The sequence below is a fragment of the Equus przewalskii genome, chromosome 9 (genome assembly GCF_037783145.1).
Source record: "Equus przewalskii isolate Varuska chromosome 9, EquPr2, whole genome shotgun sequence".
Taxonomy (NCBI): domain Eukaryota; kingdom Metazoa; phylum Chordata; class Mammalia; order Perissodactyla; family Equidae; genus Equus; species Equus przewalskii.
In genome coordinates this window covers 6,992,762-7,020,409 of record NC_091839.1, presented here as the reverse complement: position 1 = coordinate 7,020,409, position 27,648 = coordinate 6,992,762, and the positions used below count along the sequence as shown (strand labels likewise).

The 27,648-nt window shown below is 56.0% G+C and overlaps 6 protein-coding genes across 23 annotated transcripts; 3 read left to right on the top strand and 3 right to left on the bottom strand.

The window, feature by feature from the left end:
• Nucleotides 1-2,917: 2,917 nt before the first annotated feature.
• Nucleotides 2,918-11,530, bottom strand: PROSER3 (proline and serine rich 3). 10 transcript variants are annotated; one of them, XM_070632643.1, is made up of 11 exons: nt 10,991-11,395; nt 9,978-10,159; nt 9,556-9,758; nt 8,592-8,719; nt 8,380-8,486; nt 7,638-7,720; nt 7,392-7,540; nt 4,570-4,739; nt 3,438-4,455; nt 3,267-3,348; nt 2,918-3,107 (listed from the first exon to the last, which is right to left on the bottom strand). In XM_070632643.1, exons 2-11 carry the CDS (start codon nt 9,984-9,986, stop codon nt 3,050-3,052), a joined length of 2,007 nt encoding a protein of 668 aa, XP_070488744.1. In that variant the 5' UTR covers nt 9,987-10,159; nt 10,991-11,395; the 3' UTR covers nt 2,918-3,049. The 10 variants fall into 10 exon arrangements, with proteins under 10 accessions (XP_070488744.1, XP_070488742.1, XP_070488748.1 ...); XM_070632641.1 differs by having other exon boundaries at nt 8,380-8,489; nt 10,991-11,225; XM_070632647.1 differs by having other exon boundaries at nt 8,380-8,503; nt 10,991-11,221.
• Nucleotides 11,531-11,659: 129 nt separating this feature from the next.
• HSPB6 (heat shock protein family B (small) member 6) lies at nt 11,660-14,770 on the top strand. The gene is made up of 3 exons (XM_008542335.2): nt 11,660-12,416; nt 13,416-13,538; nt 13,631-14,770. The coding sequence occupies exons 1-3, from the start codon at nt 12,234-12,236 to the stop codon at nt 13,799-13,801; spliced, it is 477 nt and encodes a 158-aa protein (XP_008540557.1). The 5' UTR covers nt 11,660-12,233; the 3' UTR covers nt 13,802-14,770.
• A 49-nt stretch (nt 14,771-14,819) lies between these two features.
• LIN37 (lin-37 DREAM MuvB core complex component) lies at nt 14,820-19,923 on the bottom strand. Of its 2 annotated transcripts, none has more exons than XM_008542336.2 (9): nt 19,559-19,923; nt 16,904-16,979; nt 16,666-16,716; nt 16,310-16,339; nt 16,143-16,228; nt 15,892-16,058; nt 15,197-15,337; nt 15,037-15,110; nt 14,820-14,951 (listed from the first exon to the last, which is right to left on the bottom strand). In XM_008542336.2, exons 1-9 carry the CDS (start codon nt 19,590-19,592, stop codon nt 14,870-14,872), a joined length of 741 nt encoding a protein of 246 aa, XP_008540558.1. In that variant the 5' UTR covers nt 19,593-19,923; the 3' UTR covers nt 14,820-14,869. The 2 variants fall into 2 exon arrangements, with proteins under 2 accessions (XP_008540558.1, XP_008540559.1); XM_008542337.2 differs by having other exon boundaries at nt 19,388-19,884.
• A 961-nt stretch (nt 19,924-20,884) lies between these two features.
• PSENEN (presenilin enhancer, gamma-secretase subunit) lies at nt 20,885-22,302 on the bottom strand. The gene is made up of 4 exons (XM_008542334.2): nt 22,165-22,302; nt 21,876-22,031; nt 21,355-21,459; nt 20,885-21,167 (listed from the first exon to the last, which is right to left on the bottom strand). The coding sequence occupies exons 1-4, from the start codon at nt 22,289-22,291 to the stop codon at nt 21,028-21,030; spliced, it is 528 nt and encodes a 175-aa protein (XP_008540556.1). The 5' UTR covers nt 22,292-22,302; the 3' UTR covers nt 20,885-21,027.
• A 21-nt stretch (nt 22,303-22,323) lies between these two features.
• U2AF1L4 (U2 small nuclear RNA auxiliary factor 1 like 4) lies at nt 22,324-24,643 on the top strand. 4 transcript variants are annotated; one of them, XM_008542332.2, is made up of 8 exons: nt 22,324-22,461; nt 22,682-22,744; nt 23,137-23,203; nt 23,286-23,335; nt 23,409-23,507; nt 23,685-23,818; nt 23,931-24,026; nt 24,370-24,643. In XM_008542332.2, the coding sequence occupies exons 1-8, from the start codon at nt 22,408-22,410 to the stop codon at nt 24,452-24,454; spliced, it is 648 nt and encodes a 215-aa protein (XP_008540554.1). In that variant the 5' UTR covers nt 22,324-22,407; the 3' UTR covers nt 24,455-24,643. The 4 variants fall into 4 exon arrangements, with proteins under 4 accessions (XP_008540554.1, XP_008540553.1, XP_008540551.1 ...); XM_008542331.2 differs by having other exon boundaries at nt 22,374-22,511; nt 22,657-22,744; nt 23,286-23,305; XM_008542329.2 differs by having other exon boundaries at nt 22,374-22,511; nt 22,657-22,744.
• A 157-nt stretch (nt 24,644-24,800) lies between these two features.
• On the top strand, nt 24,801-27,323 carry IGFLR1 (IGF like family receptor 1). Of its 5 annotated transcripts, none has more exons than XM_070632666.1 (5): nt 24,801-24,940; nt 25,360-25,584; nt 25,987-26,171; nt 26,494-26,863; nt 26,945-27,323. In XM_070632666.1, exons 2-5 carry the CDS (start codon nt 25,428-25,430, stop codon nt 27,268-27,270), a joined length of 1,038 nt encoding a protein of 345 aa, XP_070488767.1. In that variant the 5' UTR covers nt 24,801-24,940; nt 25,360-25,427; the 3' UTR covers nt 27,271-27,323. The 5 variants fall into 5 exon arrangements, 4 of the variants coding, with proteins under 4 accessions (XP_070488767.1, XP_008540549.1, XP_008540547.1 ...); XM_008542327.2 differs by having other exon boundaries at nt 26,491-26,863; XM_008542325.2 differs by having other exon boundaries at nt 24,801-25,584; nt 26,491-26,863.
• The last annotated feature ends 325 nt before the right edge of the window (nt 27,324-27,648 follow it).

Here is a 27,648-nt window from a genome sequence, read left to right as displayed (position 1 = left end):
CCGTCCATTCATTCATTCAAAAACTCTGATCACTTAATTTGTGAATACGTCAGTAAACAAAACACGGAAAAATATACCCTGCCCACACGGAGCTCAAAAGCTAGTGGGAAACGACAGACAATGAACAAAATAAATATTTAAAAATATAGAATATTAGAAGGTGATAAGTTCTCCGGATAAAAATTAAGCAGTGATCAGAGAAAGGGAGTGCTGGGGGAGGCGTCAATTTACAGTTACTTATTTCAATTCATTGAACTTGCCGACTTCATTCCCATCACAGGATTTCCCACAGGATGTTCCCCCCACCTGGAATATTCCTCCCCACCACCCGTCAACCTCTGTGGTGGTTTTAAAACATGACTGCAAATTCTTTGACACTCTTCTCATGAAAATGTGGAGTCTATGTCTCCTCCCCCTTGAATCTGGGCAGGATTGTGACAACTTCAACCAACAGAGAATAGTGGGATTGCGCTATGTGATTTCCAGGGCTAGTGGTTAGCGGCAATGCAGCTTCTTCCTTGTCCACTAGGATGACTAGCTCTAGAGCCTTGAGGCATCATGTGAGCATTGTGACTGTGCTGAAGGAGCTACCCTTTGAGGAAGCCCAAGCCACACGGAGAGGCCATGTGTAGGCACCACAGTCCATGGTTCCAGCTGAGCCCAGCCTTGGGATCATCGGAGCCCTGGTACCAGATTGGTGCATGATGAAGCTCCAGAGATTCCACCCCGAGCTGTGGAGGTTCCTTTGTCTTCCCAGTGGAACCCCTAGACTTCATGGACAGACACAAAATGTCCCCAGTTGTGCCCTGTCCAAGTTTCTGACTCAGAGAATCCATGAGCATAATAAAATGATTGTTTTATGCCGCTAAGTTTTGGGGGTGACTTGTAACTCAGCAATGGTAATTAGGATGGCCCTTTTCAACTAGTTAATTCCTATCTGTCTCAGCTGAAATGTAACTTCCTCAGGAATCCTTCTAGGTCCCACTCACTCCCACCCACCACCCCCAATTAGATCAGTTCCACTACTAAACATCTTTTATTTCTCCTTATATCTAAACAGCTATTTCCTTCTTGTTGATTTCATTTAAATGTATGGTTTTTTCAAAATGGGTCTAAACAAATATTTACCGTGTCTGTGACATACAGAAGTACTTCTAACAGAAATCTATCCTATCCTCCCTTTTTAAATAAATACAGATATCAAAACAATCCTAATCATATATTCTCCAACATTTTGTTATGAAAAGTTTCTAACATACACCTAATTTGAAAAATTTTACAGTGGACTCCCATATACCCACCACTTAGATTCTACCATTATTTGCTTTATCTCCCATCTACCTATTACTCTATTCATCCATTAATCTAATTAATTTTGGGATGTATTTCAAAATAAATTAGAGACATTGATATACCACCCCTTAAATACTTCAGCATGCATATCTTTAACTAGCGCTCAAAGTTTATTTTTCTTTTGAGGTAAACTGTACGTTAAATAAAATTCACAAATTTCACTGAGTTTTGATAAGTGCATGCACCTCTGTAACCCAAACTCCTACCCAGGCTGGCAACAGGACTTTTTATATGGCAGCTCAGGGCTCCAAAGCAAGCGTTAGAGAGAGAAAGAGAGAGAGAGGAAAAAAACAGGTGGAAATCGTATCATCATTTTTAATCCAGTTTAGAACATTAAAGCAGTACCATTTCCTCTGCATTCTATTTGTTGGGGCAGTCACAAAGTTCTACCCGGTTTCAATGAGAAGGGACATAGACTCTACTTTTTGACAAGAAGTGTGTCAAAGAATTTGCAGACAAAACAATAGGTTTTCCAATAGTCCAGACCATGATGATAGCCTAGACTGGGGTAAGGGCAGTGGAAGAGGGAAAAGGGGTTAAATTCTGGATAGATCTTCAAGGAAGAGATGACAGGGCTTGCTGGTTAATTGACTGTGGGTGTGATGGAAAGAGAGGTGTGAAGGATGATGATGAGGCTTGGGCTCAAGCAGCTCAGATGGAGCTGAGGAAAGCTAGGGAGGAACAGGTTTATGGGGGAAGACTGGGAGGCCAGTTTAAGACCTGTGGAGTTTGAGGCATCTCTGAGACCTTTGAGTGGGGAGGGTGAGCATGTAGCAGGATATAGGAGCCTGAGGTTCAGTGGCCAGGTCTAGGCTGAAGATAGAAATTTGGGGACTATCAGAATAGAGATGGGACTTAGAGCCACGAAGCCAGACGAGAGCATCTGGGAATGAGTATAGAGAAGTCAAGGCCAGGGCCCTGGACATGCCAGTCACAGGTTGGGGCAATGAGGAGGCACGACCAGGGATGGGAGAGGGGTAGGGTGCTGGAAGCAGAGGAAGGAGGTGCTTCAAGGAGGGAGGGATCGGCACACCAAATGCTGCTGCTGGCTCCGCAGGATGCGGATTGAGGACTGGACATTGTCCAACACTCTGAAGTCCCCATTAGCTTCATGCCCAGAGGACAGTCCCTTTGGTCTCATCTGAGATAGGACAATCCACTCGTGAGTTGAGAGTCAGATAAGGTGAGTCCCAGTCTTACCTGGAATCCCTCCCCTGCCCTCAAAGAGGATGAAACCAAAAGATTTTGTGTCAATGGTGAGGGACTGGGGGGGGGGGGGTGCGGGTGTAAGGGAGGGTGGAGTCATTTCCTAAATTAGCACGACCCTTGGCCTTTCCAGAACAAGCCCTTTCTCAGAGACAATTAGTCATCTGAAAACTTTTTTTTGGTGAGGAAGATTGGCCCTGAGCCAACATCTGTGCCAATCTTCCTCCTTTTGTATGGTGGGACACGGCCACAGCATGGCTTGACAGCAGTGTGTAGGTCTATGCTCAGGATCCAAACCCCCGAACCCTGGGCTGCCCGATTGGAGTGCACAAACTTAACGATTACACCACTGGGCTGGTCCCATGAAAAATAAAATTTTTTATTGGGAAAAAGAGACTTTGTACAATTCAAAGTTGTCCGGCCTCAAAAGAGGCTCCTTCCCTGGGCAGCTGAGTCCTTGGGGACCTGGGGGCCATCTGGCTGGAGGAGATCAAGACCCTGGGTCTTCAGTGTGGTCCAGCAGGCGGGATAATTGGGCTTCCACTTTCCTGGAAAAAAGCCGGGGTAGTAGAGGCTGAGGTATGTGCTCAGGGCTGGGGTCTGGGGCCGTGGGCATTTCCAGGAAAGGGGCTCAGGAGAGGGGGGCACTCAATAGGGGTTCTCTGAGGATTCAGAGGCCCAGAGTCATAGATCCTGGTCACGGTCACCTTTTCTGCCGCTGCAGCTCTGCCCTCTGAACCCTTAGCACCTGCAGTACAGGGTCGTCCTGGAACTCGCTGCCGTCGGAGTCTGGGGGCAAAACAACGAATTCCAGGGAGCCGGACTCGTAGGGTGCTGGGCTGCCATCTAAATCCGGGCAGCCAGGCACATCCGCTCACCTTCGGCAGCCTCCAGAAGTCTGGCGGCCTGCGAGAGCAGGTCCTCTGAGGGGGCGTGGTCAGCAGAGGAGGAGGGCGTGGCCACAGCCTCGAGAGACCCCGCCTTGAACGAAGGGGGCGGGGCCCTGGCGCACGAGGACAGCTCCTCAGCCGGAGGGGGCGGGACTCTGGGCTGCAGACGCCCGGCTTCAGCCGAGGGACTGTGTTTGTCCTTGCAAAGCACCGACCCCACTGGGGGTGGCGTGGCCTTGGTATTCCGAGACTTGGCCTTATACTGACCCGGCGGGGTCTCTGCCTGCAGAAACCGTGGTTCAGACGGAGGGGGCGGGACCTCCGAGGGAGGGGGCGAAACCTTGGTCTGGGGGTGTGTGGCCTTGACTTTCGCAGACGGCGTCTCGCGTGGAGGCGGGCTCTCGAGGTGAGGGGGCGTGTCCTCCAGGCCGTCCGGAAACAGCCGAGCAGTTACCACCTGGCCCAGGGCGCCTCTGAGCTGCGGGCCGGGCCCCTCGTCCCCGGCCGTGTCTCGGCCAGCAGTGTCCCGGCGCGGGGCTCTGCTTCTCCGAGGCTTGGGGCCCTGCCTCTCGGGCTGGGCGGGGCTGCTTAGCACAGGGATGGGCGGGCCCTGGGGGGCGGCTGGGGGCGCGGGGGTGGAGGCGGGAGGCGCGAGGGTGGAGACCGGGGTCGCGGGGCTGGAGGAGGGGAGTCCGGGGGTGGAGGCGGGAGGCGCGAGGGTGGAGACCTGGGGCGCCGGGGTGGAGGCGGGAGGCGTAGGGGGAATGGCCCCAAGAGATACCCAGGGACCGGACTGCGGGGCCCAGAAGAACCCAGGGGGGCTGGGGCCCCAAAAGATGTGTGGAGAGAACCCTGGGGGAATAGGAGGCCTTTCTAAATAGAAGGCCTCCGGGGGACCAGGCCGGGCAACATTGCCCCAAAGTGGGACGCAGTGAGGCTGGGTTCCCAGGGAACCAGGGGTCTCTGCAGGGGCAGGAGAGGTCTGTAGGCTGATGGGGACAGGGACCTGAGAGGGAGAGAAAGGTTAGACGGTCCTCAGTCCCCCTCAGGCTCCTCTTCCCCCAGTTTCCCTTAGGCTTCCCCCTCCAGCCCCCTCAGGCTCCTCCCTTCCCCATCTCACCGGAGTAGTGAGGGCAGGGGTCCGGGGCAGCACCCAGGTTCCGTCACCCTGACCTCTTCGAGCCTGTTCAAGCTTCCGCTGCTGCCGCCACTGGTACAGAATGTCATCCTCTGGCCGCAGGGGTGCCTGGGAGGAGACTGGGGCTGGAGCAGGGATAGGTGCTGGAGTTGCTGTGGGGTAAGCAGAGGGATGGGCAGTAAGGGCAGGGGCCGGGGTGATGAGCAACCCAGCAGCCTACACACAGGCCCTTCGAGGGTGCCAGAAGGTTATTCGGACAGGCTCTCCAGATAAAGTCCAACTCCTCTCTGGAGTGGGAAACCGGGGAAAGGTCAGAGGGAGAGGAGAGAGCACTCAGGGCTTCTCAACCTGCCGTCATTCAGTTCTTCAGCATCCACAGATATTTATCGCGCTCTGGACACTGTGGTTACAGCAGTGCATAGGACGGATCCTCCAGAATCTGCCCACTTCTCCCCCCTTTGCTGCCCTTGCCAGGTCCAACCCCACAGCAGCCTCCTCCCTGGCTCCCTACTGCCTGTGCTCTCAGTCTGTGCCCCGCCTGCAGCTGAGGGAGCATGGGAAGACAGAGTCAGATAGGGGCCTCCTGGGTTAGAGTCCTCTGCAGGCTGCACCTCTTTCCTGAGAAAAAGCAGAAGCCTTTGCACTTGTGGTTCCCTCTGCTTGGAATGCTCTTCCCTCATGTATCCCCAGGGTTCACTCCCTCAGATCCTTCAGATCTTTGCCCACATATCACCTCTAGTGAGGCCTTCCCTGGCTACCCCATTCAAAACCGCAACAGCCCCCAGCCCTGCCCCTCCCTCTCCTCTTTCCTCTGCCATTTTCCTCCTTAGCGCTATCAACTTCTAACATACTAAATATTGTACTTTATTCATTGCTCATCTCTCCCTCCACAATGCCAGCCACACAAGGGCAGCGTTTTTTATCTGTTTGGCCATTAGCATACCCCAGTGTCAAGAACAGGGCCTGACGGCAGTATTTGTGGCATAAATGCAAAATGAACTGTTTACTGTGCTCCATGCCAGTGCCCCGCCCTGTGCTGGGGATCCAGCAGGGACTAAGGGCAAGGCCACTGGCTGTCGTCAGTCCAGTTGGGCAAAAAGACACCATTCCCATCACCCAGAGCACCTTTCATCAGTGCTGATCAGGAGGGCTACGATTCTCTTTCAGAAGCCCCCCATCTGATGCCGTACAGCGAAGGGGGGCATCATCTTATACCTCTGTCTCCTCCCCATCCCTCTACATCTGTGATTCTACTTCCAAACCTGGCCACTTCCTTCTGCTCCGCTCCTCAGGCTCTGGCCCAAGTCAAACTACCAGCATCTCTCACTGGGTGTGACAGCAGCCAGAGGGAGTCTATTAACACCCAAGAAAGCTCATGTCCCCTCCCTGCTCAGAACGTCCCGTGGCTCCCCAGTACTAAGATAAGGACCACATGCCTCACCATGCCTACGTAGCCAGTGTAATCTGACTCCTGCCAGTCTCCCCCACCTTATCCCACACCACTCTCACCCCCCGCTCTCACCTTTTCTAGTCCCTTGTCTGCACCATGCTGCCTCCCATCTCAGTCCTCCTGTACATGCTAGAGGGCTCTTGTCCCCGTCTCCATCCTTCAGGTCTCCACTTAGATAGCACCTCTTCTGGGAAGGCCTTCTCTGACTTCCCAGCATCACGATCCTCTCCTGCCTGGCCCGCATTGCTGCTTACATTTCACCTTTGTGAGATTATATAGCTAGTGTCTGCCCCACACTCACTCTGCTGTGAGAACCCTGACAGTGGGACCATGTATGCTTGGTTCCCTGTGGAGTCCCTAATCCTGCTCCCAGTGCCTCAAACACAGTAGGGATTCAATGCTTGTTAGATGAATGAATAAATAAATGTATTCATTCATTCAAAACAATTCATGAAGTAGGTACTAGTTTTATCCTCACTTTACAGATGAGAAAACTGAGGGTCAGGAAGGAGAGATGAATAAAAGGTGAAGCTTAGAAGGAGGGAAGAACCAGACAGGTGAGTGCTTGGGCTGGATCACACAAACGCCTCTCTGTTCCTTGTACTCCCCTGTCCCCATGCACGGGAGCCCCAGGAGTCAGGGAGAGCATCAGCCTGTCCACTGCTGTGTCCCAGGACCTGAGCACAGAGTAGCAGTAACACCAACGATGGCAGGTATAGTAACCTAGGTCCTTAACCCCATCTATGAAATCTTGGGGGCATAAATTTGAGAGTTCAACAGTTTGCGTATTTTAGCAAAGTGGCATGGTATGTAGAACACAGACAGGGGTCTGGGGCACCACACCAGACTCAAAAACATTGGTATTTGGTTGAACAATATGAAATTGCCAATAGTCTGCCATTTTTTACTTACAAGACAAAAATTTCATATGGTTCAACGTAAAATATCCATAGCAAAACGTATGAATATTCACCCTAAATGAGATATATATATAGAGAGAGATTATAAATATCCTTCATACTGTTTAGGTCAGATTTTGCCGTCAAGTCAGGTATGGTGCCAAATCTGCAAAAAACCTTCTGATTGTGGAGTTTTGTGTTCAGAACTGCAGACAGGATGCAGAGAGAGAACGTGTCACACTAATGATTAGCTACGGTAACAGAGCTGTGCTAAGTGCTCCGTGCATGCACCAACTCACTGCATCCTCACCACACCAGAGCAGAGGAGGACAATTATTACCCCTGTTTTAAAGTTGGGGAAGCCAGGTCCAGAGAGGCCCAAGGTCACACAGCTGGTAAGTGGCGGAGCTGGGATTTGCACCAACTGTCCTCGATCCTTGCCTCCCAGAACTTACCATGTGCCCTGGGGTCAGAGCCCTTGCTGGAGTCAGGGATGAAGGCCATGGAGAAGGGCGAGAGGCCATCAGAGCTGACGGGGAGTGAGGAGCTGCTGGCATTACTGGGGCTGACGGAGGAGGAGGAGGAGGAGGAGACAGAGGCCTTGCTGTAGGGAGAAGGCAGATGTGAGACCACAGGGGTCTCAGGCGGTGGGCGGGGCCTGGAGCTGCAGGAGTGGGGAGGCTGGGGGGCAGGGGAGGCACCTGCGCTGGAGCAGCCTGGCAGCTCTGCTTTGCAGGCTCAGCGTCTCCAGGTCCAGCAGGGATGAGTTCCATGTGTTAAGGCTCTGTGGGGTGAGAGGGTCAGAGGCCAGCCCTCTCCCGAAGGCTGCTGGGAAAGGCATCTGGACAGAGGGCCTGGAGTGCAGGCCTGAACTCCACCTGGTACCCCCACATGCTGGCTTAGAATCTGCTCCGCCTCCTCCTCGGGAAGAGAGACCCAGTTTTCCTCTGTGGATCCGCACCCCTCAGTGCAGTCACTGCTGTGGGAAGAGGGCAGACCCCACCTTCCTGACCAGGCCTGGCTAATCACAACATTCTGTCCTCTGGTTCACGGTGATTGATCCAAAGATGAGCGAATGAGAGGAAGCCCTGGGGCTCTAGAGGGAGCTATTGGGAAGGCCTTCTCTTTCCACTGGAGTAAGTCAGTAAGTTGGAAGCCTAGAGTTACTGGGCCATCTTGGCTACTCTGAGGGGAAAGCCTGCCTGAGATTGAGCCCAACAAAGAACAGAGAGCCAAGAGAGTCGAGTTCCTCCCCATACTGTTCAAACATCTGGATCCAGCCATGCCTGAAAGCATCTACTTTTGGATTTCTTGATTGTATTAGCCAACAAATCCTCCTTTCTTTGTTTAATCTTCCTTGAATTGGGGATTGACTCTAATTCCATCCCAGGGCTGGTGCTGTCAGTTCAGGCACCTAGGGGAAGGAGTGGATGGGGATGTCACCTGCTTTATTTCCTCAAGGGGGGCCATAGCCTTAGCCTCTGATGCGCTGGCCATCTTGGCAAGAGTTGGGACTGCTGTGTTGAGTCTTCCTTCTGGTTCACTGGCTCCTGCTGAGAAGTCCCAACTGATCATGGGGACCAAGAGGAGTGGCTGCTGGGGGCATTGATCAGGAAAGGTTTTAAGTCTGGAGTGGATGGGGCTGAAGCAGGTACCTGTTGCAAGCTGACTGCTGGGGTCTGGAGATTCAGGCCGCAGCCACCAAAAGTCAGCTGGGGCTGGGCCTGCAGTCTCTCGTTCCTCCCGGCTCGTGGGCTGAGCCTGACGGAACCGGTGTATGTACCTGTGAGCATCAGAGAATGGGAGGTGGGTCGGGTGAGGGGAGCCAAATAACAACAATAATAATAGTTACAATAGCCAATGTTTATGGAGGCCCAGGCAGTGCCTGGTAGTTGTCCCTCAATATCTATTCTCCTTTCTTATATAGTAATACAATATTATATGAGACTATATAATAATAATACTGGGCACATAGCCACTTTTCTATAGATACATTTACCAGGTGTCCCTGTAGCTTTATGGCCATGTAACTAGGTTCTTGACCAACACATATGAGGATGCGTGATTCTAGAAAGTAGATGTGGTTGGGAGCCATTTTGGTCCATGAAGGAAAGGGCCACAGAGCCACGGGATGGGAGAGCAACAAGACGGAAGGAAGGTGTCTCTGACGCCTCAACTAGTGGCTGCCCTGTCAGCCCTGGCTGCTTCTGCCCGGACTGTTAGATGAGGGAGAAATAAATGCTACCTGTTTAAGCCTCAATTAGAGACTCTGTTACAGCAGCTGAGCTTGTATCCTGCAAATCCAAGTGCTCGCTATGTGACAGGCATTGTTACAGAGGTTTTACAGACAATAACTCATTGAAAGCTGAAACAGCCCTAGGGGATATGTGTTATTAATATCCCCAATTTACAGATGAAGAAACTGAGGCCGAGATCATACAGGAAGTAAGTGACAGAGCTGGGATTTGAACCCAGGCAGCCTAGCTCCAGAGCTCTTCATAACACACATGAGGTATGGTCCTAAAAGTGCTGCATAAACACCTGTGGTTGTGATGGTGATTATGGGATCCCTGCCCCTGCCCCAAACCCTTCTTTCCTCCCAGGGCTGTGGGTACTTACTTGGCCACCACGGAGTCCCCACTCTCAGTCAGGGTGCGTGGTGGGGAGGCTCCAATTTGTCCCTCAGTGCTGCTGGGTGGGGAAGGGGTCCCTGAGCTGGATGGCCAGAACTCCTCAAACAGCTCAGGAGAGTTGGGACCTGTGGCCAGAGTTTTGGGAGCTTCTGGGAGCCTGGATCTCTGGGTCCTGGATGGGCTCCGGGTCTAAGATAGGGGAAGTGCGGAGAAGAAAAAGTGAGGCCTGAGGTCATCCCTGTAGGGGACTGAAGACACAGGTGTAGTCTCAGTCGGAGGGGAGGAAACACATCTCACAAGGGTTACAGGCTTGGAGTGACTGGAGCTGTGATGGTGGGTCGAGGTGGGAGAGGCCTGGATGAGGGCAGGGCTGTGAGGAGGAGAGGGGGGACTGTCTTAATCTCTCACCCCCATCATCACGTCTTCCTTCCCTCTAGTCGTCACTCCTTTGCTACTGGACTGGCACACAGCACTTTCTGTGGGGTGTCCTCACCTTGAGGTGCCAGGTCTGGCTTTGGGAAGGCCAGTAGTGGCTTCAACCCAGGGGAGTGTCCCCAAACGGGCTGTCTTGGATGGAGAAAACTGGCAGGCTGCAAGGGGAGAGTGGGTTTGGCAGGCAGAGCATGGTCACTGCAGGCGTGGGGGGCGAGGGTGGAGTCAGGGTGGGAGGATAGGAAGAGGAAGGCAGAACCAGACTGCAGGTCCCATGGATTCCTGGGAGAAATGGACTATAAATCCCATGAAGCACTGCTGCACATTCAAGCTGATGATATTGGAGGCATGATTCCCACCAGCCCTTGGAGCACTCTCGAATCGGAACCCAGGAACTGCTCCACCCTCGATACAGTCTGGGAGGAGTCTTCAAAATACAGAGGCGCAGTCCTTACCCCAGACCAAAAGAATCGGAATATCTAGAAGGGGAGCTAGGCATCTGTGTCTTTTTCGCAGCGTTTCACGTGATTTTTGAAGTGGACCTCGGGTTAAGAACCAAGGCTAACTCCTATTACCGGGCATTTCCCATAAGTCCTTGGGACACTCTCTAGGGAGAAAAGGGGAGGAAGGACTGCAGTCCCCATCAGTCACTGGGCTCCGCCTAAGCCAGAAAGGTAAAAAACAACACCCATGAGTCTGGGGGCAATTTCAAAATTAAGAAACTTAATTCCCAAGATGCCCCTGGACACTCTTGGAGGCGAAAAGTCCCCTGCGGCCACTTAGCGGAATGTAGGACGCTATGGGCCCCCCAGGATGGTGAAGTCTAAGGCTGGAGCAGCCAAAAGCTGTGGAGCATCTTGGGAGTTGTAGTTCCGGTGCGGTTGAGAACGAGACTCTGGACCCTAGCAAACTGGACCCTAGGCTGTGTTGTTCTGACCCTCGGTGCTCCCCAGGCCTCCTGTGTTCCCCAGAAGAGGGATCGGCCTTACCCGCGGTCCATCCTGCGGCTACCTCGGCGCTTCCGCCTGCTTCTCTCCTTCAGCCGACTGACCCCGCGCGCATCTTTGTCGCTTAGCAATGTCCTGTCGGCCCCGCCCTCTCTGGGAGTGCCGGCGCGGGAAGAGAGCGGCCTCCGAGGCTACCAATGATAGAGAGGAAAATAAAAGGAATTGAAAAGTGGCCAAACGGAGATGCCTCACAACTCGCTGTAACGTCGGCCTGACTGAAAGAGCGTGTTTGATTGGAGAACTGTAGCGTACAGCAGTAATTGACAAGCCTGTGGACCAATGGGAAGGATCTGAGGCCGGGCTCGACGTTGGGAGGGGTTCTAAAATACACTTCTTGCTGTCGTGTCTTCTAACCACTCCCCCTTTTGCTGCAGAAATCTCAGCCAGACTCCAGTCTAACGACGGTTTTTCTCGTTGCAGTGGGCAATCAGGGAGTCTGTCCGCTCTCTAACCGCCGTCCCTCCATCACTCGGACCGGCCAACGGGTCCCGCTGGGTCATCTAAGCACTTCCGTCTTGCTGCAGGAGCAGCTGGTTGCGCCAAGTGCCAGGCCTGGGCTCTTGGCCGAGGTGGTGGGATCAAAATGAGCTATTTCGGGCCCCGGCGCGCGGCCCCCGGGGGGCCAGCCTGGACTGTTCGTGCCCGTGCCCCCTGGCCGCTGCTCACCTGGCAGACCGTGCTACCCTGCGTACCCAAGGCTGAGTCAGAGACACAGATTTAGGCCCGGCCTGCCGCGGGGCTGGGCCCAAGGCCCGGGTGAGATGGGAGTAGGGTCTGTTCTGTGTCCTCTTGACAGCCTGGCCCACTTACAGCATTCCCTGTACCGGGGAATCAGCTCCTAAGACGGCCATCTGCGTCATCCCCAGAGCTGCCTGCGGGGCGGGGGTGGATTAAAGGGACTGGGAACTCCGCGGTGGGCTTCTCAGGACTTGGATCCCAAACGCCACGCTGTGCTCCCCACTCCGGCAAGGCTCAGCCTTAGTTTCCCTTTCGGGAAATTGGGGAATCTTAATGAAACCTCTTTGGCATCCAGCAGGCGCTTAATAAATGGCTAAGTCATTGTTGGGCTTTCTAAATAAGGCTCTATTAATGGCCGAGTCTGGCCACCTTCCCAGTGTCCCCGGGCGGCCCGCCGAGGGGCGGACACAGGGCGTGCTATAAATCCGAGGCGGCGGCGCACGCAGAGGCACTGCGGGTCCCAGGGCGGCGGCGGCGGCGGAGCAGGATGGAGATCCCTGTGCCTGTGCAGCCGTCGTGGCTGCGCCGCGCCTCGGCCCCGCTGCCCGGGCGCATCTTCGACCAGCGCTTCGGCGAGGGGCTGCTGGAGGCCGAGCTGGCTGCGCTCTGCCCTGCCGCGCTGGCCCCCTACTACCTGCGCGCCCCCAGCGTGGCGCTGCCGACCGCCCAGGTGCCAGGCCTGAGGGAGGGGCGGGCACCGGACCACTTCCAAGGCTCGGGGTCCTGGTCACCCTGAGGGAGTGAGGGCGTGTCCCTTGACTTTGAGCGGGGGCAGAGTCCGGTCACTCCGCGGGGCTTCCGGAGTTCCCAGAGTATGGAATCTCAGAGGCCGGATTACTGAAGGGGGTGGGAAGTCCATGTCGAGCTGGAGAGGGTCTCAGCTCTCAGGGGAGTGGAAGGGCTGGGTCACTGATGGGGCGGGGCGGTACTCTGAGAGGGTAACTCTGGAGGAGGCTGGGGACCCAGGGAATCTCGGGAAAAGGGGGAGCCCAGTCATTCTGAAGGGCGTGGGGCTCCCAGTGACTCCCGAGGGGAGGGAATGTTTTTGTTAACCTTGGGGAAGAGAGTTTGGAGACTGTATGTGGTGACTTTGTCTCCTGGAGAGGCAGAGGGGAGGAAGGGTCCTGTGACTTGAGAAAGAGGGGCCTGGCCACTCTGAGAAGCGGAGGAGGAGTATTAGTAACAGCTGAAAGGCAAGCGGTCCCGTGACTCTAGTGGGAGGGTAGAAAGAAGACTCTGGAGACCGGGGTGGGGGGGGGAAGAGGCATCTTGGCGATTTCTGGCTGGGGGTGGGGAGGCAGTAAGGGCCCTGGGGGCTCTGAGAGGAAGGGAGCTGGGGAGTCAGTATCCAAGCGGACACGCTGACGGTGGGGTCGTTGACACTGGGGGAGGGGGGCAGGCCTCACCCTGTGAGGGCGTTGGTCCCTGACTTTGCAGGGGAAAGGGGCCTCATCACTCTGGGTGAGAGAGGAATCCCAGTGATCACACGGGGAGGGGTGATCTCAGTGGGGGAAGAGCTCCTCAGCGGCTAAGAGTAGGAAAGGGAACTCCCCAGTTCCGGGGGCCAGGGTCAGCTGCAGCAACGGGACCGACCGGGCCCCGACGCGGGAGGGGCCTTGCTGGGTCCCGGGAGCCCGCCCCGCCCCCATGACAATCCGTCTGTGCGCAGGTGTCGACCGACCCCGGGCATTTCTCTGTGCTGCTGGACGTGAAGCACTTCTCACCAGAGGAAATCTCCGTCAAGGTGGTTGGCGAACACGTGGAGGTGCATGCGCGCCACGAGGAGCGCCCAGTGAGTCCGGGGGGGCGAGGGCGGGGCCACAGGCCGGAGGGCGGGGCCTCTATAGGGAAGGGGCGGGGCCGCTCAAGCCTCTCCTCCCGCAGGACGAGCACGGCTACATCGCGCGCGAGTTCCACCGTCGCTACCGCTTGCCGCCTGGCGTGGATCCTGCCGCCGTGACGTCCGCGTTGTCCCCTGAGGGTGTCCTGTCTATCCAGGCTGCACCCGCGCCGGCCCAGGCCCCGCTCCCGTCGCCGCCGGCTGCTACCAAGTAGGGGTGTGGGCACACCTGAACCCCGGGAGCTGCCTCAGGCCCCCTTTTAAAGCCGACCTGACTCCGCCCAGCCAGATGTCCTGAGCGCGCCAAGACCACTCGCCCACCCAATCTGGGATCCCACCCTGACCCTTCCAACCTAAACTTAGTCCTGATAACCTAGACCTTCCACTGACACTCCCGCACTCACAACCCCTCCAGCTTTCAAACCCCCCAAACCTCCCTAGCTTGCAGACCCTACAAGCACAACCCCTCAGCCTGCAGTCCCCCATCCTCACTGATCCTACTTTCTTGGCATATAACCCCACTCAAAACTCCCTCCTTGATTTCCTTCTGATTCCTCCAGGAAAACACCTCCACGCCCCATTTCAATCCCCTCCCCTCTGTGACACCAGATTACAGTGGACAGCCCTGCCCCACCGTAGGCCAGTCAAGCATAACTGGCCCCCGCCCCCGCCCAAATGTCCCAGACTCTGCACAGACCTTGGACCCCAGACCATCCAAGCCTGGCCCCCAAGGCTCTGGATCCTTCCCCTCATTCCAACCAGACACTCCATTCTCCCGACCTGAGCCCTCCAACCCATCTTCTGACTTGAAACCCCAGCCAGCCACCCCCAGACCCCTGAACTCCTTTTCTGACCTCCACTCTCGGACACCTATTCTAGGCCAACGAGGACCCTCAAGCTCAACCTGTACAGATACCTACTGCATCTCCCCAGACTCTGCACAGATATCCTAGGCCCTCATCCTTGACTCTAACCATAACCCCCTAGTCACTTTGTCTTGATCCCCAAGTCTCCAACCACATATCCCACGCAATCTACCTTCCACACCCCTCCCCTTATTCTCCAAGACCCAACCAAGTAGCCCTTTGATTCCCCACAATCTTTCTCCCTCCTTGAATTCCCTGCTGCCCCATCTCCTCACTCCTCTCTAAGCCCACTCCCCCAATAAACGTGCTAGAGCTGTGCCAGCTGCTTTATGTCTGGACCAGGAAGGATGGGCTGCAGCCACAGAGGCCAGGAGGGAGGAGGAGAATGTTTATTGGGGTTGGGGGGACAGGGGAACATCACTGTCGCTCGTACATCTCCCGTAGGATCTTCATGCTTTCTGAGTAACGAAGCTGGTTCCGATGAGATGCCTCCTTCCACCTGCAGTAGGGGTGGGGAGGTAGAGGGAGGACTCAGCAGTCGGGGCAGAGGCCACATGGGGGCAAGCAGGCTGGCGGATGCTCACCTCTGGCGGATGCGTTTCCAGCGCTGCATGTTGCGGTAGATGAGTGTGGAGGGTGAGGGCTCCGGCTCGGAGGGCTGCATGGACAGAGAGGTCAGGCTGGGTGGCCGTGTCCAAGTGCCACAATACACCCCATGGCCCCGGGCCAGCCTTGTATACCCACCTCATCATCGGTGGTACCCTGGGTCTCAGGCTGCAGTGGGGATGGAATTCGGGATCTGCAGGCGTCTCCAGGTGGCCCAGGGGCTGTAGGCGGAGGCAGCTTGTACACATCCCGACTCTTGCTGTTAGTGACCTCTGGACCCTGGGGACACAAGGGCCCCAATACCAGGCCCAAGAGAGTCAGAGAAGGCGACCAGGGGTACACATTTCACCCTTCCTGCTTCTCCCAGTGACAATAGAAATGAGGGACTCACCAAGGACTTGTACTTAGGAGTCATGTCTGAAGGGTGGGGACCTTACACAGCTTGGGGTCCGGTCTGCCTGCCCTAGGGATCCCTGTCATCTCCTGTCCAACCCAGGGACCCCCATCTACCCCTGCGCAGCCCAAGGGGTCCTCATCTGCTCCCCTAGGCCAGGTGGCTACACCTGTTTACATTAAGGACCTCTGTCCAGCCCCCAGCTTTTGGGGACCCCTGATTTTGGAGGTCTCATCTATCTGCCCAGGGGAACTCTATCCCCACTCCCTCCCAGACCAGGTAGCCATGTCTGCTCCAGGGAGTTCCATCCATACCCCAGCCTATGGGTTCATATTTGTGTGCCTCCCCAGAGCCAGGAGTCATTTCAGGGACGGAGACCTGCTGCCTCGGGGGAGGGTACCTTGTGACCATCTACCCACTGCCCTGCCCCCCATCCCACCTCCTCATCCTCAGGCAGCGGGGGCAGTGGTGAGCTGGGCGAGCGTTCACGCTCGCGCACTGAGGGGCTGTTGCGCATCCAGGCCCGGCAGATCGGGTACAGCGGTGTGTTCTCACTGAACTGAGCCAAGTCCACGCTCCGGTCAAACAGCTTGATCACATACGTGTCTAGGGTGGTGGGAGTGGGAGGGATGTGAACGTCCTCACGTAGCCCCTATTCTTGCCCGCCCTCCAGGGCTACCACCTACTCACTGGATCGCTGTGGCCCTCCCTCAGCCAGCCCATCATCCATCTCCCTCCTCTTCTTCCTCCGCTGGTGGGGGAAGCGGGCAGACGGCCTGAGTGGGGAGGGAGAATGTCAGGACCGGGGTGGGGGCTGGGGACCTCTCCTCAGCTGGTTGGCGCCCCTGCCACCTTACCGTTTGCCGGTGGCCGCGATGGAGCAATCTCTGTGGGGAGAGACAAGGCATCAGCAGGCTGACCCTTGAACAAATGCTTGCTCAAACCCCCCAAAGGCATCCTGGGGATGCCCTGAGATCAACCCTGAGATGCCCACGTGGAGCCCACCAACCTCTCAGGCCTTGTGTCCCACCCACGCCCCTGGGGCTCCAGGTGCCAACTGTGAGGGAACCTAAGTGTTTGCTGCCCCAGGGTCTTTGTCTGCGTAGAGTGGTTAGGACTGTGGGGAAGCATGGGGCAGACTGCTCAGGGCGTGCATGAGGGAAGAGTTATCCACGACAAGCCCTCAGACACGGATCCCGGCAACAACACTTACTTGTTGTGGGTGTCCGAGGGGGTCTTTCCGGCTTCCTCATCCAGACGCTCCCTGGAAGAAGAAAACTGTGGGCTCAGGGTTCCAAAGGCCTGGAGTGGGAAGGCACCAAGTGGCCTCTCCTTTGGGCCCCTTCCCCACTAAGCCAGCCTCTGTCCCACCTAGATCCACCCAGGACCAGAGGATCCAACTTGCCAGGGCCCCTGACCCGCTATGCCCCTATGCTGGGCCAGGTCCTGACCTGTCCATATGACTCTTCTCCAGCAGACACTGCAGAACAGCATCCAGTTGGTTCCGGGCCTTGGCCATCTCCAACTCTGGGGAAGAGGGTACAGAGCAGGAGTCAGCTCCCAGGCCGTAGGCAGGTGGACAGCCAACTGGCCAGGGAAGGGCATGCGTATCCGATCCTACGCCAGGCCCGGGCGTGCTGAGGGTGCAGTGGGCAGAGACTGCTGAAGCGATGAGCAGGAGCACTAGCTTCCAGGACTGTCCCATATGCTAGCGTGTGACCTAAAGCCAATCACCTTACCTCGCTGAGCCAGTTTCCTCATCTTGAAAGTGGGTCTCCGAATGACACCTATCTGCTAGGACTGCTCTGAGGTTAAATAAACCATGTTGTCGATGAATCTCTTAGCAGGATGCAATAATAATAAGTGACATGTACACAGTGCTTGCTATGTGCCAGGCGTTGTTCCAAGCACCTCACACACATTAACCCACTGAATTCTCACAGTAAGCCTGGCAGGGAGATATGATGTTTATCCCCATTTTAAAGACAATGAAACTGACGCACAGAGATGTTAGGCCACTTGCCCAAAGTTACACAGCTAGGAAATGGCAGGACTGAGGACCCGCACCCAGGCTGTCTGGCCCCACAGCTGAGGTTATGAGGCAGGGGCTCACACTGGGGACAGAATCTCGCCACCAGATGTGCTTTTTTTGGCAGAGGCAGTGGTGTTATTTATAATCTGAATTAAATCTGAATGAGCTGACAATATTTAACAATTGGGAGATTTCATGTAAAATACCCATTTTTGGCATTTTTTTTTCCCAGGAAATGAGATCTGGGCCCACCTTCCTGCCTGCAGAGGCGATGGCTGGCTCTGTCAGCCTGTGTTGGCCTCCCTTCATCACGGAACTTAGGAGGTGATGATGTTATAAATATTCTCCTCTCACTCCTGTGGGGTGTTCGCTCTCCTCTTCCCTCTAGTAGGAGCTGTGGCCCAGTGCTCAGAGCCTAGAAGGACACTCGAGGACATGCTTTGCCAGCCCTGGGACTTCCTGAGGAGACCGGGAGACGCAGGGATTCCTGACATCCCTCAGAGGAGAGATGGGGTTGAGGAAGGGGCTGGGGGCAGCTGAGATTCTAGCAAAGAGCCTTGGGCAGGAGCCAAGGTCTGGATCGACCACATCTCCTTCCCTGCCCCCGTGTCTCTCCTGAACCTCAGACCTTGGGGTCCCACGGACTCATGTACGCGTCCCCCTGGACATCCACCAGGCTCCTTCCACCTACTAGGGCCACACTGGCCTCAGTGTCTCTCTCATTTACCTTTTTTCCAGAGCCCTCATTTCAGGGGTAGCCCCACTGTCCCCCAGTCCCTTCCTGGGCTTCAACATGGACACCTCTCTCTCTCCCCCACCCCAGGCCATCAACCCCATGGCCTGTCCACTTGGCCTCCTGAGGGTCTCTCCCACCTCCCCCTCCCTACCCCACCCACTCTGGTCCTTTCCCTTCCTCCCCCCCCCCCGCCCCCCCCCCCGCCCCGGGCTCCCAGCCTCAGTCTCCCCTTCTGATCCACCCACCACAAGGTGGCCAGGGGATTCTTCCTGACACTGATCAGAACAATCCACGACTCTGCAGTGCCCCCAGGACAGTCCGCACTCTTCAGCCTGGTGTTCGCACGCCTCCAGGACCTTGCCTTCTCCTTCCCGCCACCATCATTGGTGGTCAGGCCCCTTTCACTTTTCTACCCACAATTTTTTTGGCATCTGGGGGGCATCTTTATTAACTCACTTCTCAGTTCAAAACCCTTCCTTGTTTCCCTATTTCCATCAGAGCAAAAGCCAAAGTCCTAACCTGGGCCCACAAACCTGTCCCCCTCCCCTCCCGTTTGTCCCCATCTCCTCACAGTCTACCTGACCCACTCTTCTCCAGCCACACAGGCTTCCCTGCTGGCCCCTGAACACGCCAGACAAGGCTTCCACTTCAGGGCCTTTTCAAAGCTATTTCCCTCGTCTGATTCGCGGTTCCCACACGTATCCTCATGTCTCTCTCCTTCACCTTGCCTCCCTCCTGATCTCCTTACCTTCTCCTGTTTCATCTCATTACCACTTATACCATCTAACATCCTACATCATTTCACTATTATCTTTTTGTCTGGATTCCGTGTCTCTCCCACTGCCCTTACCATGCCAGTCCTGGGTTCCCATCGGCTCGGCCCCAATCCCAAATCACTTCTTCTCTCTCAGCTTGTTTCCCCATCTGCCACATTTCCTACTTCCTAGGATTAGTGGGACACAGTGACTGCGAGGACTAAGTGCTTCCCTGTACTTCAGGCGTTCAGCACAATGCTTGACTCACGACCACTGCTGGATGTGGGGAAACTGAGGCAGAACCAAGAAAAGAGTCCTTCTCAGAGTCACACAGCTCAGGATCCCCATCTCTTACCGCCCCACAATGCCTGAGCCACCACCATTCAACCTTAAAGCTATCTCGAGCACAGACCTGGAGGGTATGAGGGTGGCAGGAATCGCTCGATGCCTGACAGCGATAGTCAGATGGGCTGCAGGGAGAAGCCGCGCAGTCTGCCTTATCGCGATAATCCTGTCTGTCGGGACTCCCATCCCCTGATCAGTCCGATGCACCCGGACAGGCCCCCGACCTCGGGGTCCTCACCTGATTTTTCCACTTTCACCTTCACCGGGAACATGGTTTGGGTCTGGGGTCTGGCTAGCTGGGTCAGAGAAGCCAAAAGAGCCTAGGATCACAAGTCAAGGTCGGAGGCAGACGGGGAGAGGTCAAAGGTAAGCTTCGGCTGCGGACAGCCCTCCGCCCTGAGCAGTGTCCGGCCGCGACCGCCGCCGCTGCCGCCAGCTCCTCTAGTTCCCCTTCTGAGGGCGGGCCCCTGCGGCAGTCGCCTGTTCCCATTAGTCAGTTCGGCCGTCAATCTCGTACCCCGACCATTTGAGAGCTGCCGCTGTCGGCTCCCAGCTCTAAGTCCCACCTTTCTGGGGCCCCGTTTCCGGAAACAAACCAACGACATCCCGGGGCGCTTCCTGGGAGATGTAGTTCTAGCTCCCGAGACTTAGCCGGGGTAACGGCGCGTGCGCCGCGCAAGGCACGGTGGAAGACGTAGGATCAGGGCACAGCAACCTTGTTGAAACTTGTAGTGTCAGAGCTTTGAGTAACGCCAGTTTAGCTATTGACAGGATTTATTTAACCGTGGGAGTCCCTCTTGTCCCTAAGAGGAAGGCAAGTCTGGAGTTTGATGGGGTTCCCTCTTACTAGGCATTTGCTAGGTGCCAGCTACCTGTTAATCTCTTTTCAGGCACAACCTCATTCATTTGGCAAATATTTATTAGGGGGCCAGGCACTCTTCTGGCCACTGGGGACACCGCAGTGCACAAAACAGACAAAAATCCTTGCCCTAACAGAACTTATATTTTAAAGGATGGAAGATAAACAAGTAAAACATTTTAAACGAAATGTGAGAGGACAAAGAATATAACCTGAAAGGGACACAGGGAGTACCAATGTGGGCATTGAAATTTTAAATAGGATGGTCAAGGAAGCCTTCTCTAATAAAGCTCTTGAATATGTCTATTGCTGCAGACAGCTCCTTCAGAAAATGGGAAACTTCCATTGACCACATGTCCCTTGGCCCAGACAAATTGTAGGAGGTAGCATTGTGGTCCACATTTCTAATGAGAATACTGAGGCTAAGTGGGAAAGTAATGTTTTCAAAATTCACACACTATCAGTACAGGATAGCAGCCCCTAGTACTGGAAGCATTATTCCTTTCTTGGTTCTGCATGTGTAGAATAGGGTTCCTGAGCGGGAAATTTCCTATTTCAGAGGATCATGATTAGTAGTCAATGAAAAAAATGCACATAATGTGTGCAGCACTAAGCCGGACACAACGTAAGCATTCAACAAATGTTTCTGAATATTAATAATCATTTTATGATTCAACCTCCAAAAGATCCTAGAGAGTCAGCATAGAGAATTAGGGTCCTTTATTGGGGGATGTCAGCAGAGAACACAGGAGATGGGAACAAGTCTCAGGGGCTTGAAAGTTGGCTTAGAGTAGAGGAACACATCCTGGGAGAATGAGCAGGTTCCCGGGCCTGTGCAGAAGAAGTTGTCAGGGGGTACCCAAGGGTATGGTGAAGGAGAGGTAGTCCCCAAGGGCGCCCCAACGGGGCCGGTAGATCTGGAAGATGGTGATCCAGGTGGTGAGTATAATCACCCAGAAGAGGAAGCCCACAGCTGAGCGCCAGACATCTGTAGGAGGGAACAGGAGTGGGGAAGGCTGGCCTCCACCTGCTCTCTGGTCTGCCCCAGACCAACCCTTTTTTCTCTTCTACAAAGACCCAGAATTCTGGAACTTCCATCATCCTCTCCCACCAAAGCTTCCTGCTTTCCCCTCCCCACACTGGACGGCCTCCCTTCATCTGTGCCCTGGACTCACAGCCTTTGATTTGGCTCTGCTCTGTGTATGCCGGGACAAGGAAGGCCTCTCGGAAGAACCAGAAGATGTTGACCAACCAGAGAAAAGGCAGGAAAGCAAACCCACCTAAAAAGAAAAAAAGCGAACTGGGACATAAGGCAATGAGGATCCTCGCCAATACCCACCTAGAGGACCTATTTGGAAGTCTTCTCCCATACCCAAGTTCAAATGGAAATCTCTGCTATCAGGGACTCAGGAATCCTGGCTGCTCCCTGGGATCCAGGAGTCTGATTCTTCAACCATCTCTTTCTCAGGACTCAGGAGTCCAGCTCCTCAATTCCTCTCCTCTCTTGGGACCCAGAAGTTGAGGTCCCAGCCTCCTCCTTCCTCAGGACCCAGGTCCTTCCCTCAGACCCAGGAGTCCGCGTCCCCAGCCGCTTCATCCCTTAGACCCAATAATTCAGGCCCCCAGACCCTCTTCCCTCAGGCGCTCTAGTCCGGTCCCCTCTCTTCTCCTGGGACCCTAGGACACCGGCCCTTACCCAAGTAGTACTTCCGGCACAGGTTCAACTTCTCCTCGTTGGACACTCGCTCCAAGTTCATATTTGCGCGGAGGCACGGTCGTCCCGAGGGTCCGCGGGGCGAGACCCAGCCTGGACCCCAAGTGACAGATGCAAGGATCGCGAACAACCACGCCCCTATTACGACAAATGGAGATAAACTGAAAGGTGGGTTTACTGAAAGAGGGGCACACCTGCCCCCACCAGAAAGCTAACTGGGTTGAAACGCTCTTTATGTTTACTGGGGGGTGCGAAACGACCCCTAACTTACCAGGGCAATCTACTTCCTGTGGCCTGGACGTTTCGCCACTTTCAACTACGGACGCTTGCGCGAGCTGCCGCAAGCATCTCTGGAGTTTGTAGTCTTTTTGGTGAGGCAACGCTTCACGCATGCGCATTCAGGGAACTCCGGCCGGTCGTTCTGCGCAGAGGGCGCAGGCCTCCACCACGCAAGCGCACTAGGGAGTTTGAGAGCGTGATGAGCGACCCGAGGCGTCGATGAACTACACTTCCCATGCTCCTAAGCGATGGAAGTGATGTAAAGAGCAGACAGAATTGGAGGGTTCGGGTAAAAATGGCTGAATATTTAGCTTCGATATTCGGGACTGAGAAGGACAAGTGAGAACGGGCACAGGGAGTGGCTCTTTAGGGGGCCCGGGACAGGGCTCTTGGTTCCCTGGTGGTTGGGCGGCGTGGGGCGGTGTTTCTGGGGTGTCCGGCCTCGCCGGCCCTTGGTTCACCTCTGTCTTTGCACCTCTTCCAGGGTTAACTGCTCTTTTTACTTTAAGATCGGGGCCTGCCGGCACGGGGACCGGTGCTCCCGGCTTCACAACAAACCGACTTTCAGCCAGGTGAGCCCCACCACGGAGCCTCGGGGGTTAACGCTTCCCGGCCCTTCCCCTTCTGCTGTCCATCATCATGAGCTCCCGCCTTTTCCGGATTTCTAAGGCCCACCCTACTGCCCCGCTTGTTTCTTGTCGGACCTGTGCAGGTTCCTCCCCCAACCTTCAAGCCCTTCTCCCAGGATTTTGGCCACGCCCCCGTACGTACAAGACTATACCCCTGGGCTGTGCCTCACTGCTAGGTGTCCCCTCTTCTGGTTTCCTTGGGGCAGGCATCGCTGATGCCCTCAAAATGCTTAGGCTTCTCTGGTGCAAGGTCCCACCCCAACCTTCGTATCCCAGCTATTTGCATGTACCCCGCTCTCTGAGCTCAGGCCCTGTCCCTTTTAAATTCTGTTCAGACCATAGTGCTGCTCAACCTGTACCGGAATCCACAGAACACCGCCCAAACCGCAGACGGATCGCATTGTGAGTGAGGGACCGGTCTTGGGGGCAGGGCGGATAACTGCCAGCAGGCCACCCCCTGATTCCACCCTGCCCCCTCCTCCAGGTCACGTGAGCGACGTGGAGGTGCAAGAACACTATGATAACTTCTTCGAGGTGAGGGTTGGCAGGGTGGATTGTGTTTCCTTTGGGCGGGGAGCTCAGCTGAGTTCCTCCTGGTCTTCCGCAGGAGGTGTTTACGGAACTGCAGGAGAAGTACGGGGAGATTGAAGAGATGAATGTATGCGACAACCTGGGGGATCACCTCGTAGGCAATGTCTATGTCAAGGTGCCTGCTGTCCCCCCATTAGAGCCCAGAGGTGGAGGCATTTCAATGCCTAATGGCCACCACTGAAGCCTCACAGCTTGAGGTCCATCGCTAAATCCAATCCAGCCCCAGAGCTACTAACTAGTCCCCTGAAGATTTCTGAGTTTGATTGCTGACATTGACCGACTTTCCTCTCAGTTTCGGCGCGAGGAGGATGCAGAGCGGGCAGTGGCTGAACTCAATAACCGCTGGTTCAATGGGCAGGCTGTGCATGCCGAGCTGTCTCCTGTCACCGACTTCCGGGAGTCATGCTGTCGGCAGTATGAGATGGGGTATGGTAGTACAGGGCTGGGATGGGCACCTTGAGCCTCAGACTACTGTGTGTGTGTTGGGGGCTGTCAGTGACAATGGTTTCCTCCATCCATCCGTCCATCCTCTACCTAGGGAATGTACCCGGGGTGGCTTCTGCAACTTCATGCACCTGCGACCCATCTCCCGGAACCTCCGGCGGCAGCTCTACGGGCGGGGACCCAGGCGCAGGTACCTCAGGACCAGCCTGCCACGACTCTTTATACCCTAAGCCCCATGTACTGAGATGAACCTCATCCTATGCCCCAATAACTGTCTCAAGCCTTCTGTACCCTAAGAATAGCCCTGAACCCCATCCCAAGACCAGCACCTACGTCCCAACCACAAAACCAGCCTGCACCCCAAACCCCCCAACCCAAGGCCAACCTACATCTCCAATCCTGAGATCAGGCCCTGGAACTCTAGTTACTTCATCACCTGCCCTTGCCCCATCCCAGAGCAGAGAGGCAGCCCTTGGGGATCTGCACACCACTCCCCATGGCTCTAACCCTTCTCTCTCCACTCTGTTTCCCAGGTCACCCCCAAGGTCTCATACTGGCCACCGTCCCCGTGAAAGAAACCGACGACGATCCCCAGACCATCGGCATGGCCGCTTCTGAGACTCTGGCCCCGTTGCCTGCCATCCCGTTGCCTGCCATCACTTCCTGGCCTGGATACCTCCTCAAAGCCCCCTTAACTTCCTGGTGCCATCTTCCCCATGCTCCAGGGCTCCATGATATAATCTGTTCTACACAGGGACCTTCTCCTACTGCCCCTCCCCTAATAAAGTTCTGTATTGAGGGTTTAGAGCTTCCTTGTTAGCTGAACCTGCTGCGGGTAGGAGTTTCCTTCCACCCCCACATCCCCTGACAAGGGGAAGTGGGGCTGGGCTCTGGCCACAACCTCATCAAGTAATCTCCAACAGGTGGGAAAGCAGCTGGCTCAGAGCCCTGGGCCCCAGAAACCCCCAAGTGGGACTGGTGGGGTGGGGACACCTTTGTGCTGGAAACTTCAGCACGTCCACCTGAAGCTTCTCAGGGGAAGACGCCTGGTTGTGGCAGGTTGGAGGATTCCCAGCCCGGAAGAAACTGGGGTTAGGAGCTAAGGTAAGGTCCCTGGGACTTGAATGAGAGTCTCCAGTGGGTGAGGGCCCCACCCTCCAGGCTGGCCGCCCTGAAATGAGAGCTGGTAATGCTGAATACTTAAGCTTAGCATATGCCAAGTGCTGTTCTAAGCGTTTTACTTCTAGCAACGGTTTTAATTCTCTATAAGAACCCTATGAGACAGGTGCTATTATCCCATTTTACAGATGGGAAAGAGGGCGGGAAGATAGCAGACGTGGGACAAGAATCCACGCAGTCTGGCTCCGTCCTCGCTCTAGCCATCTTGAGGCCTTGTGGCCTCTCTGATAATGGGCCAGGAGCTGGACTGGGGTTGGTGGGTAGATTCCCCTTTTCCGAAGGGGTGTGGGGATCCTATGCCCCCACATCCACTGTTTCCTTCTTCTGCCCCGTTTCCTGGAAAGTGCGGCAGCAGCGCTGTGGCCGGAAGTCCTGCGGTCACAGCCCCCCAGGCTGTAGGCCCCGCAGCAGGATGAGGCCCCTCCGCCTCCTACGGACGGCCGCGCTGCTCCTGGCCCTGGCGCCGCCGCGGGAGGCCTCCCGGCACTGCGGCCTCCTGGAGTACTGGAACCCTGACAACCAGTGCTGCGGAAGCTGCCTGCAGCGCTTCGGGCCGCCCCCCAGCCCGGGTGAGGAGCAGGGACCCGGCGTATGCATATAGCCAGGAGCCGGGAGTGATCGGGGAAGGGGCGAGGTCTGCGGGGTACAGCCCATTAGGCTCGCTTCGGGGTAGGGGGCTGGCGTGGGTGATGACGGGGCCCCGGCGAAAGGGGGTGTCCTGGGGCGGTGAGGAGGCGGCGGCGGGGGAGAGGAACGCGGGCAGAGCGCGGGGCACCGGGCGGAGGGAGTGAGGGGGCGGGGCCTGCGGAGCAGGTTTCCAGGCCGGCAGCACGAGCGCGGGGAGGACGCCGATAGGACGGGCGGGTAGAGTGCAAGGGGCGAGGCCTGCTGGGATAGGACGGGGGGGAAAGGGCGTCACCAGCGCAGAGGAGGCGGGGCTTGGCCCCTCGTGAGACCCTGTCTCCCACTAGACCTCGAGTTTTCGGAAAACTGTGGCCTCAATGACTTTGGCGATCACGTAACGCCCCCCTTCAAAGAGTGTCCTCCTGGGCAGTGCAACCCCGACAGCGCGGAGCTGTGTAGCCCCTGTGGCGGCGGAGCCACGGCTCCTACTCCCGCCGGGAGGCGCGGTGGAACCCGGCTGCGCTGCAGAGAGGTGCGGATCGCCTCGGGAGGGCCTGGGTCTCCTCGGGAGGGCTTGGGTCAGGGTGCAGCTTGCCAGAGTGGGGCGGAGTTGGAGGGCGTGTCTTGGGATCGGATGGGCGGGATGTGGATCAAGGGAGGGGGTGTACCCCACTGAGGAGGATATGGGTAGGAGCATGCAGTGTCAGGAGGTGACCTCCCTGGGTTAAAGGGGTGGGGGTCTGGATCAGGCGGGGACCTGGCCCCACTGAGGGATATAGGGATGGGAGGACTGGGCTGAGAGAGCAGGAGTGGGGTGCACCTCCCGCTTTACTCCAGCTCGCTATTCCCAGAAGCCCGTCCCTACCAAGGAGCTCTGCCGTCCGAGCGTCCTTAGCTCCCAGGAGCCCAGCTCACCGGCGACTTCCAGTCTCCCGGGGACATCTGAGCGCAACGTCCCTCAGCAGGCCTTGCCGAGTTTTGCCCTGCCCCTGGTGCTGGTTCTGCTCCTGACCTCCACAGTGATGCTCCTACTCGCCCTGCGAAGGCACTGCCGCCGCCGCGGACAGGGGAAAGCCGGCCTCCACACCTATCCTGCCTCGGCTTGCGGAGATCCCAATACCCAGGGCCTCACCTCCTTGGAGTCGTCTTCTCCAGGCTCCCTGGAGGCATCTGAGGCGGGGCACTCATGGAAGGAGGTCTCCCTACTTCCACTCCTGGGCAGGGGTTAGTCGGGGACACACTAAGGAGGGGGAAGGTGGACTGGAAGCCCGCCCTTCCTCCCGCTCATCCTTCCCTGTCTCCCAGAGTTCCCGAGTCTGGCATCGCAGCCCCTGTCTCGCCTCCTGGATGAGCTGGAGGTGCTGGAAGAGCTGATTGTGCTGCTGGATCCGGAGCCTGGGCCAGGTGGGGCGATAGCCTGTGGCACCACTCGACACCTGGCTGCAAGATATGGCCTGCCTGCTGCCTGGTCCACCTTTGCCTACTCTCTGCGACCCAGTCGCTCACCTCTGCGGGCCCTGATCGAGATGGTGGTGGCAAGGGAGCCCTCTGCCTCTCTGGGCCAGCTTGGCACACACCTGGCCCAGCTAGGGCGGGCAGATGCTCTGAGGGTGCTGTCCAAGCTTGGCTGATATGAGGTTTGCCTGGCTAGTACTCAACAAAAGTAAAGTTTCTGTTGAAATAAGTGCCTGATGTCTTTGGGCTTCAACTAAGGGGGCCTCTTGAAATACAGTCTTAATTGGGCCAAGAACCAAGAGACATCCTCTCATTCCTCTTAGTCCCCTAGAAAAAGGGCCCATTCCTACCACACACACAAGACCAGATGTCTGCGAGCTGGTCTCTGGTGCCTCTGAGAAATATACTCCTGCTTCCCATGGGAGAGCTCAGCCCCGGGAGCCAGCTGGGTTCTGACTGGAATATGTAGAACGTTTGTTGCTCTGAAGCCTACACAGACCCCACAATTTACTTCTAATTCTGAACAGTGGCCTCTCACCTACCTTTTGAGGCTG